Here is a 10,165-nt window from a genome sequence, read left to right on the forward strand (position 1 = left end):
TCACTGCCTGGCTTCCTTATGCTTTTGAGGCAGGTACTTACCAAGCCATCTCTTCAGCCCTGACCCATCATTTCTGTGATCTATATTCCCATCTCTAGACCCTAAATTTTTACTCCAGAGGCCTATGAATGGGGTTGGTAACTCAAAAGACCCCAAGAGGAGCTAATCTTTTGGTATTCATGAGCTAGCCTAAAGAGCAGACTGAAGGATGACTGAAATCGCAGCCCCCAAGTGTGTTAGTGAAGCGATCTGAGTGTGAAAATAGGCTGGGGTACACAGGAAGAACATAATAAACAAAAATAAAATTCACAAGCTATTCTAGAAACACATGTAACTGAATCTTTTGCAGAGGACCCAAATGTCCTTTCTATTGCCAAGAGCTAGTCAGATGAACAGACTAGCATACCACCTAAAATCTGTTATTTAGGGCTAGTGAAAGGCTTTGTGGAAAAGGGCACGTGAGTTTGACTACCACGTGGTGGAAGTAGAGTTGTCATCTGATGTCAAGCACTATGGCAAGAAAGTGCCCAGACACATAAACACACAAAGTAAGTGTAACAAAAATAGAGCCTGTATTTGAACATTAGGTACTTTATACTGATTGTTTATTTTCATGAAGGTCCAACATAGAAACTGACAACAAAACAATATATAATGCATTTGATCAGAGATAAAACTGAAAAACAAATGAACAGAACAACAAAACACTTTATTTCAGTAATCAGTCCAGAATATCTGAAAATGCACATTATCAGTTGGTTAGGGCAATAAGAGCCTCCACAACGTTGCCCATGTGTTCCCGCAAGCTCCTTTCTGCTGCTGCTCGAGAGATCTCCATCTCTGTCATTATCAACTCCAGATCTTCCTTCTTGATCGTGACCTTCGCCAGTTCCTTCTCCCTGTGAATATATGTACATACACATCTGTCTTTATTCTCTGTCTCTGCATAAACTCCCACAAAGAACACTCCCAGCAACACACTGCAAATGGGTGGAACAGGGTTGACTGAAAACAGCAAGTAAAAGTACCCACCCCTCCCCCTGGAGGTTTTCCTTACCCTAAAAACTCGCTAACAACAAAGTTGGAAACCCTAGATCTACAGGAATTAATTAAAAACTTTTTTTCCCCTGGAGAATGAGGACCCGTAGGTTTGGCAGTGTGCTTTAAACTTACCGCTCCTGTTTTGCCTTTTGTTCCCTGGACCGTCTGTCTCCAATGACGGACATAGCCTGTAGGAAATACGAGTCTAGTCACCTACGACTGTGCTACCCAAATTTCCTATCTAAAATGCAATACCAAAAATAAAAACTACGTGGTTCCTCAAGTATTCAAATGACGAGTGCTCTCGAGACCAAAGGACTACGCTTAATTCCGTGCAATTGAGGTCCACTTAGGCCCACTCTCCACCAAATTCTTAAGAAAACCGCAGGCTAGGTGAGTGTTGTCGCTTACCCCCACCCTACTGCCTATTCTCACTATCGCGATCTGCAGCTCCGAAGCCGCTGCTAGGCAGCAAACGGATCGGCTTCAACTATCCCATTCTCAACCCTCTCATACAAGCTCCCGGTCAACCTCACCGTCTCCAGATTCGAACTTTGGATCTCCTTCTCCTCCGCATAGTCAGTGACCCGCTCCAAGTCAGCAGCACCACTATCATGTTTCCGTGGCTTCTCGGGAGGCCGCTCCGGGCCGCTGGTCTCGGTCTCTAACTCCAGCTCCACATCTCCCTCGGTCGCCATTTCGATCTCACCGCGCCGCCGCATAGGCTGCCGCTACACAACTTCCGGCAAACCTCAGCTTCCGCCCAGATATGGGGCGGGGCTGGCTCTGAACCACACCTTTGTGCCTGTCTTGAGAAGCTTTGGCTAAGAGGGTCGTTTGCTTTTGACCTCTCCGGCTTGTGTTTTCTGCAGTCTCCGTCGACTAATCTGTTCACTACCCACACCATCCAAATGCACAACCTTACTTCTTCATCTAAGAATAATCCTTAAACACACTCACGCGTAATTGTATTTTCTGCAGTCTCCTACTAATCTATTCACTACCCACACCACCCAAATGCACAGCCTTATTTCTTCACCTAAGAACAATCCCTACACACACACACACACACACACACACACACAGAGTTCTGACCAACCAAGGCGGCCCACAGCTAATCCTAAACCAATTTAAAAAACCTAATCCCCAGACCAGATAGGCCAACTGCTCCTAATCTCAGGAAACAGTCTGAATGATCCCGAATACGAAGCCCGGTGAAGGCATCTTCACAAGGGTATTTGCATTTACCAATTTCTAATGATCTGTATTCATTTTCTGATATGCCCATTCTACTGCCTTAAGACTGAGTGATTATTAGCCCAGCACAGCGACCGCCCAATGGGTGAAAATCTTGAGAGGCTGCTGTTCTTCATCCGTTTTCCCAGTAATGGATCTACGCCTAACTTCTGGATCACAAATGATAGGTGCAAAAACCGTCACCGGCCAGAGCACCACCCTGGGCCTTGCACAGCAGCATGATGGAGTCGGCGATGTCAAAGCGAAAAACCCCTTTTATCAGGTGAGAGGGCATTTGAGGAGACAGACTTGAAGATGCCCTTAGATCGCTGGTTTGGTGAGAGATACCTGGCTCTTTGCCTGATAACTGGTAAACCTCTCATCCCACATTCCCAGCCACAGCGCAAACGTTAGGTAAATGTAGGTGGTTCATGCCTATACTGAAGTTCTTGCGATGAAAAATCATAGTAGTGTTTAGTAAAGGCAGTCCGAAGCAACTCACTACCTGACGATGGGAAGGAGGGGTTTGTAATTTGACCTTTGACCCCACACAGTATACACCATCCCTTGCAAAGCTCCACCTTTGCTTCCTACATCTGCTCTATTCCCAGGTGTCCTGCTGTGGTCCTGTTTCCTGGACCAGCTGCTGCCACTCTAGGCGGCCCTCTCTCACAGAGTCTTCTTGTAGCCGCCTGCTCTACATCCTTCTCCATTTGGGGGCCTCGGCTATCTGCTGCCTTCTGCTGTCTAGAACAGTGGTAGAAAGGGTCTGGGGCAAAGCACATGGGGTAAGTTGGGCAGGAGGTGCAAAGTGAGGCAAAGAAACCATAACATCTAGATTTGGAACAGGGAGCAAGTGTCACCCTACCAGTGAGAAGCTGGAACCTGTCCATGCATTGTGACTTGTCCTACCTTTTGTCACAACCAAACTCCCTGCAGATCCAGATGCCCTCAGTGCTGTGTGCCCACCTGTTTAGCAACTTGGACTGTCCAGTGCTCAGTGGCTCTGGGGCTGTGTATCGAGTATGCGCAGGAACTGCCACTTTCCACCTGCTGCAGGCAGTGCTGCTAGTCCGCCTCCACTCCCCAACCAGCCCACGGGCACAGCTGCATAACAGGTTTGTGTATGATTTTTGGATGGGGATGGGACAGGAAGTAAGTAGACACAAGCTGGCTAAAGGAAACTCCAGGATGAAGAAAGACCACTGTAAAAAGACAGAAAATAAGTTTATAAACCCCTGGGCTCTAAATTGAAAGTAACAATGGTTATATGTAAACCTTCCATAAAGTGCACAGTGTTGCTCATGAGACTTTTCGGCATCTGAATTAGAACTTGGACTACAATGGGACTCGAGACTTGTTCCACCTCTCCTCTTCCCAGCTGCCATACTTTTTCCTTTTTCCCCTTTGCCTTTTCTCCTACATCTAGTTTTCTCTCTACCCCACTAGCTTCTGGAGCTTCAAGCTGTTGTTCCTGTTAGTTCTCTGGACCGCTGCCTTCTGTATCCCTGATGAGCATCTCTTCCCAGGTACTCTTCATCGTACACCTCATCAGCAAGAGTAGAACACGATTTCCTAGCTCACGACAGGAAGTTCAACTTAACGCCACACACCTGTAATCCTAGTATGCCGGAGACTGGAGCAGGACTGAGTTTGAGATCTGCCAGGCTACACAGGCTTCCTAATCAAAAAGGGGGTGGAGGGATATAGTGACCAGCCAGAGCTAAAAGTTACCAATGGTGTCTATCTTGCAGCCTGGCATTATATTGGCATCTGTGGAGGCTTCACATTCATCCTATTACAGCTGGTGCTTATCACAGCCTTTGCCCACTCATGGAACAAGAATTGGTAAGGAGCCCCTAACCCTAAAGGTTCCCCCCAAAGAGGGTGACAGGCATTATTGGATAAACACAGAAAGGCCATATTAGGTATTGCCCCTATGCCTCCCAATGAATAGTACCAAAATGCTCAAGAAACCAGATGTGTTGTCACTCACTTGTGATCCCAGCACTGTAGAGGTGAGAACAGGAGGGTCAAACGTTCAAGGCCAGAACAGGATTCATGATCTCACAAAAATGAAGCAGGGTAGGGAGTTCCAAATCAACCTCTTAAAAAAAAAAAAAAAAAAAACCACGCACACACAGGTAATCAAGAATGGTGATACAGCTGGGCGGTGGTGGCACACGCCTTTAATCCCAGCACTCAGGAGGCAGAGACAGGCTCCACAAACTCTGAGTTCAAGGCCGACCTGGTCTACAGAGAGAGTTCCAGGACAGGCTCCTAAACTAGAGAAACCCTGACTTGAAAAAAAAAATGGTGAAGCTGGGCAGTGGTGGTGTAGCCAAGTGGTGATGGTGCACAGCTTTAATCCCAGCGCCTGGGAGGTGGCGAGAAACAGGTCTCTAAATTCAAGGCCAAGGTGGTCTCCAAAGAGAGTTCCTGGACACACAGAAACCTGTCTCAATAAGTAAATAAATAATCAAGCAAAAAAGTGACAAATACCCATAATCTCAACACTCAAGATGCTGAAGGATTGAGGCATGCTGGGGCAGGAGGACTGCCAAAAGTTCAGGACCAATCTGAAATACATAGTGAGTTCAAGGACTGTCTGGAGTATATAGAGGTCCTGTCTCAAAACAAAAAAAAAGCAAAGACCAAGAATATACTGTGTAGACTAGTGGGCTGACCAATTAGTGTCTGCTGAGAGATGGGGTTGGAGTGACAAACCCTAATCCACTTCTCTTTAGGCAGACTGGCGCAGCCCAAGACTGTACCTGGTTCCTAGCTGTATTACTGACTACCCTAGGATTCTACAGTGTGGCAGGTGTGGGAGCTTTGCTACTGTTCCACCACTATACACACCCTGATGGTTGCCTGCTCAACAAGATGATACTCAGCCTACACCTTTGCTTCTGTGGCCTCCTTTCTTTCCTCTCCATCGCACCTTGCATCCGCGTCAGTGGGTATTTGTGACTTAATATTCTAGATTTTGGGGTGGGCTGTGTCCCTTTGAGTATTATAACTTTATTAGCCTTCTCAATTATCTAAAGAATCTCTGCCGCTTCTCCCACACCCTCAGCCTCCCCCAAGGATGAGGGAAGATAGAAGTGCAGGTAGAAAGTGGGGAAAATTCACGTCAACTAATGACAGCTGTTCTCTCTAGAGCACCCAAGCTCTGGCCTTCTACAAGCCTCTATCATCAGCTGCTATATCATATATCTGACCTTCTCTGCACTGTCCAGCCGCCCCCCAGAGACAAGTGAGAACCCAAGTGCTGAAGACCTTTTCTGTTCCTGCTAAATGCCCAGTTTTGTTTTTAAACCCTTTCTCTTCTGTTGCCCTTTGGCAGTAACCTTTCAAGGACAGAATCACACCTTGTGCCTGCCTGGCCAGAACAAAATGGAACCACAAATACCAGACACCTCGGTAGCAGTGTTGAGTGCGGGCATCATGTATGCCTGTGTGCTTTTTGCTTGGTACGTAAAGATGTCAATGGGAAGTGTGAGAGGATGCCCAGGGCTCAGGGAAGGAGAATGTCCAGGGCTGTGGTTTATTTAAACTGTAGAGCAAGACTAGAACCAGAAAAGCTCCCCACAAACAGGGACAATTTCTAAGAATAGCACTTTGTCAGATGATCTGTGTGAGATGACGGGGGGGCAGGGGAGAATGTCTTGAGTTTAAAATTCACAGACTTTAAGGGCCTCTGAGAGCAAAATACTGCTCCCCACGCCTACCCCAAAAGATACCACCGTGACTAGTTGGCAATAAAAGCCCCTAATCCTTATCTGGCACAAAGTTAAACTCTTTCTTTCACAGCAACGAGGCTTCCTACCTAGCTGAGTTATTTGGACCCCTGTGGATCATCAAGGTTTACAATCATGAGTTCCAGGTGAGCATCTAGAGCTCACTAACCCCAACATCCCACCCCCAAACACAGAGACACACATCCTACCAACCTCTACCCAGAATGCTCAGATTCTAGCTATTTCCTTTTATTGAGTACCCACAATGTGCTAGGCACTGTGCTAGATACTTTACATACATCATCTCGTTTAATTTAATCCTCACAACAACCCTGTGAGGTAGGTATTTGCTCCATTTCACAAATGGAGGAGGCACAAAAGATTAAACATCTCACCAAAGTTTGCATAGCCAATTATATGCTGGAGCAAGAATTTGAACCCAGGTGTGCCTCCACTTCTTATACCAGGTCGATATTTTCAAAGGGAAGCTTTCCTAAATTAGCACCCTGACATTGTCCTGAAGTCATCTCAAAACATGCTGCTCTGTTTTACAGAAGCCCTCACTCTGCTTCTGCTGCCCCCAAACAGTGGAGCCAGAGGATGGTGAGCCAAGGGGGCAATCGAGGCAATGGCTGAATCCTGTAAAGTGCCAAAGAGCCCTCAAGACCCTCCGTAAGTCGGGGGAGGGGAGTTTCACCAACACTGCTTCCCACCAGCACTTCTCTCTCTCTCTAGGGCAAAGTAGCAGAATCAGACCAACTGACCAAGAGAGCCCACCAGCCGCCCAGGTGCAGAGCCAGCATCTTTCCTACAGCTACTCTGCCTTCCACTTCACCTTCTTTCTTGCTTCACTCTATGTCATGGTTACCCTTACCAACTGGTTCAGGTACGATGAAAGCAGACATAAAATACTCTCCTGAAAACCTAGCTGAAGGAAAAACTTGTTATGAGGAAAAGGCCCTGCAGAATCTCTAATCAGTCTTTGGTTTCAGTTATGAGGGAGCAGAACTGGAGAAGACCTTCACTAAAGGTAGCTGGGCTACCTTCTGGGTCAAAGTTGCCTCATGCTGGGCCTGTGTACTCCTCTCTATGGGGCTGCTCCTGGCACCACTCTGTTGGCTCCCCACTCAGAATCACCACCACCCCGGTATCTTCAGGTAACACTGCCATCACCTCAGTACTGCCAGGTAAAATGTAACCCCCCATTCTCTATTAAAAAACCGGGTACCCTTTAGATTATGTTCCTAATCTTAGCTCTGGGAGTCATCTGGCTGAGCTCAGTACCTCAAGAACAAATGAGTACCACATAGGCTAAAGTGGAAGAAGTGGCCAAAGACACCCTTGATTTCTTGATTCAGTAAAAACTGTCTTCATTCAAACTCAAGAGTCTAACTCCCAGGTCAGTAAACTCAGGAGCTGATCTAGCAGTGTGGCACCAGCCCCTTCCTGGCTTCCGAGCTAGAGATAAGGGGCAGGAAAGACCAACAGAGTCTGAAGATCTGGGTCTGCTCTTGGCAATCAAAAGGAAACAAGTGGTTCAGCCCTGGGCACAGGATTTAAGAGCCCAGAACCACAGAACAAACCAGGGCACAGGAAAAACGAGCAGAGGCTACCACAGATTTTAATCCTGAACTTGAGGTCAAAGAAACTGGAAGACAAAAACTACCTTCATTCCACGAGGAATGACAGAACATAAGAGAATGTGAACACCGGAAGTTGGTGAGCGGAAGTTTTTTCTTTTTTTTTGGCCAACTTTCAAGCAAACAAAGAATGAGGAAGAGACATAAACTTAGGTCTTAGATCCTTCCCCTCTGATGGCCCTCAATACCATCATGGGGATGGTGTTCAAGGTCTTAGGGCATAAAATCACAGAAAAGAAGTCTATAGTTCTCAGAGGATTCCTCACCACAGAACTGGAGTGCTTTTCTGGTTGCCATAGTAAAATAAAGGCTTCTTCTGTGATGTCTCCCTTATGAAGTCTACAAATCTCTCTTAGTTGCCTAAAAGTCTCCCCTTTTGGTGGGAAAGGGCAGTCACTCCTCCATCCCCATCCCCCCAGTCCCCAGTCAAACCAGGCGCTCACGGAATTACAAAGCTACTTTTAATACTTTGGGGTGTGCCCCACAGGAATAAAAAACACTGGGAAGGGGTAACCCCCTCACCCCCAGGAGTGGCCCAGGGGTAAAGAGGCTACCTGAGGGGAAGGAAGCACAAAAGGAACCCACTGCAGACTCAGGGCAAAGGGAATGCCATCGGTGCTGGGACCTGTGAGCACTACAGGAAGAAACTCGAGCATGGTGGGACTGGCTCCAGGCACACAGGCGTAGGGCAAGAGGGTTGGACACGAAGCCACAAAGCTACTTGGGTTCCTCCTTCTTCTCGTTTGCCTTTTTCTGCTTCTGCTGCATGATCTCCGAGTCCCTGGGGGTAGAGATGATGGGGCACTGGGAGGTACCAGAGGGCAAAAAGGACAAGATGCAGGGGGATGAAGGGTACAAAGGATAAGATGGAAGTGGATGGGACAAAGTTCAGCATATGGCTGCTATATTCCCACCCTAGGCGAGCAAGAGGAATAGAGCTAAGGCTCAAAAAGCAATCAGTGTCCATCTGGATGTTGCCCAAGGGGTCAGAAGTCTGGCCACTCAGGCCCAAGGCTCTCTATTCTGTACTGACTACCACACCCAACTGGCTCCAGGCACACTAGTGAACAAGTCGGGAGAAGGGAGGAGATACAAGCAGCAAGGAGGTCCAAAAGTACTGGGCTGTCAAAACAACTGTTCTTAACGTGTGAAGCTCCCTGCCCTTGCCCATAAGGTCACAACCCGGGCACTCAGAAATCAGCCTGCGGACCGGGACCCGCCCCAGTCCCTTCCTGTATAGCTGTGACCTAACAATTTGGAGTGGGAAGGAAATAAAACCCTAGAGGAAGCAATGCGCTCTGCCCCTCACACCTCGTCCAGACTCGAGCCCTGAAATAGTTCTCTTTCCTGGTACACCCCTCGGTCTAACCCAGGTCGCCCCGTCCCGACCCGTCCCGTCCTTTCCCCTCCCTGGGGCTACCTCTGCTTGCGGGCGGCAGCAGAAAGCCCATCATCTCGGCGCTTTCCCTTAACCGAGTCGCTCTGTTTCTTCATGTTCTTCTGGCGGGCGAGCTCTCGCTGGTTACCGCCTAAGGAGAGAAGGTAGAAAGTGAGGTGCCGGGGCTGCTCCGAGCACACACCAGCGCCCCTCCTCCCGCAACCGGTACCCGACTATGCCCCCGCCTCGGCGCCCACCCCAGAGTCGGGCTTCGGTGCCCGGGGTGTGGCAGCCGCCACGGGGCAGGCTAACTTGGGGTACGGGAGGGCGGTGCGGCCGAAGCTGCTTGGCGGCGCGAGTCAAGTTTGGGGTGCCGCGGGGGCCCAGACAGCTGCTACAGCGTATGGGGAGCTCCGGGGCCTCGGGGGCACGCGCTGGGGTCCATCACCCAGAGCACCCGGCTTCCCCAACGCGGAAAGCCGCCGGCGGCCCGCGCCCAACACAGGGGTCTCGGCAAGTGGCGGGGTGCGGAGGGCTGCGCTTCCGGCTGTGCGGGAGGCAGCTGGAGAGCGCTCCCTCAAGAACCCTCCGCCGGGAACGCCGAAGCGACGAACGCGCCGGCTCTCGGCGGCTAGCGAGAGCGGAAAGAAAAGGGCGAGAGGAAAGGGTCCCAGCACTCACGGGTCATGGCGACGGCAGCGGCTCCAACCTGCCTCCGTTGCGTCCCCTCGTTCTGGCCGACGTTGCAGGCCCCGCCCCCTCCGCGCGACGCCACCAAGTCGTCTCCTTCCTCCCGCCCCTTCACGCCCGGACGCCGACTCTCATTGGGCAGAGCAAAACACGTGGAGCGCGGTGCCACGCGCCAGCCCCGGAGGGCGAAGAGCGGAGCTCGGTGGGCGGAGCGCCGGGCACGGGGCGGGGCTTCCCGGGAGCGCTGGGTCCGGCCGGGAGAAACTAGGCCGGGTCACGTGGGCGGCGGGGTGGAGGGGTGCGGCTGGCGATGTGGCGCTCCGGCGGTGCCGAGCACGTGACCGGGCAAAGTGACCTCATGTGGGACACTTTTAGGGTACTGACAAAATCGCCCCAAGGCACGCGGTGGCGGGGTGGGGAGGGGGTAAGGGCGGGAT

The 10,165-nt window shown here is 50.1% G+C and overlaps 3 protein-coding genes across 4 annotated transcripts; 1 reads left to right on the top strand and 2 right to left on the bottom strand.

The window, feature by feature from the left end:
• Positions 1–690: 690 nt before the first annotated feature.
• Hypk (huntingtin interacting protein K) lies at positions 691–3,848 on the bottom strand. The gene is made up of 3 exons (XM_057780678.1): positions 1,578–3,848; positions 1,174–1,229; positions 691–899 (listed from the first exon to the last, which is right to left on the bottom strand). The coding sequence occupies exons 1-3, from the start codon at positions 1,761–1,763 to the stop codon at positions 752–754; spliced, it is 390 nt and encodes a 129-aa protein (XP_057636661.1). The 5' UTR covers positions 1,764–3,848; the 3' UTR covers positions 691–751.
• On the top strand, positions 2,459–8,153 carry Serinc4 (serine incorporator 4). Its single transcript, XM_057780172.1, is given in 14 exon segments — positions 2,459–2,560; positions 2,889–3,065; positions 3,217–3,395; positions 3,727–3,806; positions 4,032–4,125; positions 5,025–5,236; positions 5,441–5,536; positions 5,627–5,753; positions 6,094–6,166; positions 6,575–6,623; positions 6,756–6,906; positions 7,013–7,130; positions 7,133–7,207; positions 8,148–8,153. Coding segments are annotated over 14 exon segments (1,539 nt in total).
• Positions 8,100–9,815, bottom strand: Serf2 (small EDRK-rich factor 2). Of its 2 annotated transcripts, none has more exons than XM_057780676.1 (3): positions 9,720–9,815; positions 9,081–9,189; positions 8,100–8,464 (listed from the first exon to the last, which is right to left on the bottom strand). In XM_057780676.1, exons 1-3 carry the CDS (start codon positions 9,724–9,726, stop codon positions 8,179–8,181), a joined length of 402 nt encoding a protein of 133 aa, XP_057636659.1. In that variant the 5' UTR covers positions 9,727–9,815; the 3' UTR covers positions 8,100–8,178. The 2 variants fall into 2 exon arrangements, with proteins under 2 accessions (XP_057636659.1, XP_057636660.1); XM_057780677.1 differs by having other exon boundaries at positions 8,239–8,441; positions 9,720–9,766.
• Between the last annotated feature and the right edge of the window lie 350 nt (positions 9,816–10,165).

This window comes from Chionomys nivalis, chromosome 9 (genome assembly GCF_950005125.1).
Source record: "Chionomys nivalis chromosome 9, mChiNiv1.1, whole genome shotgun sequence".
Classification (NCBI taxonomy): Eukaryota; Metazoa; Chordata; class Mammalia; order Rodentia; family Cricetidae; genus Chionomys; species Chionomys nivalis.

Bases quoted from the DNA above. Each gene is read 5' to 3' on its own strand.
- Hypk (XM_057780678.1), bottom strand. From the start codon at position 1,763: ATGCGGCGGCGCGGTGAGATCGAAATGGCGACCGAGGGAGATGTGGAG. The intron at 1,230-1,577 runs GTGAGGTTGACC...TATTTCCTACAG, and splicing joins AAAGTTCGAATCTGGAGACG to GCTATGTCCGTCATTGGAGA. The intron at 900-1,173 runs GTAAGTTTAAAG...ATATATTCACAG, and splicing joins CAAAAGGCAAAACAGGAGCG to GGAGAAGGAACTGGCGAAGG.
- Serf2 (XM_057780676.1), bottom strand. The intron at 8,465-9,080 runs GTAGCCCCAGGG...GGTACCTCCCAG, and splicing joins GCTGCCGCCCGCAAGCAGAG to TGCCCCATCATCTCTACCCC.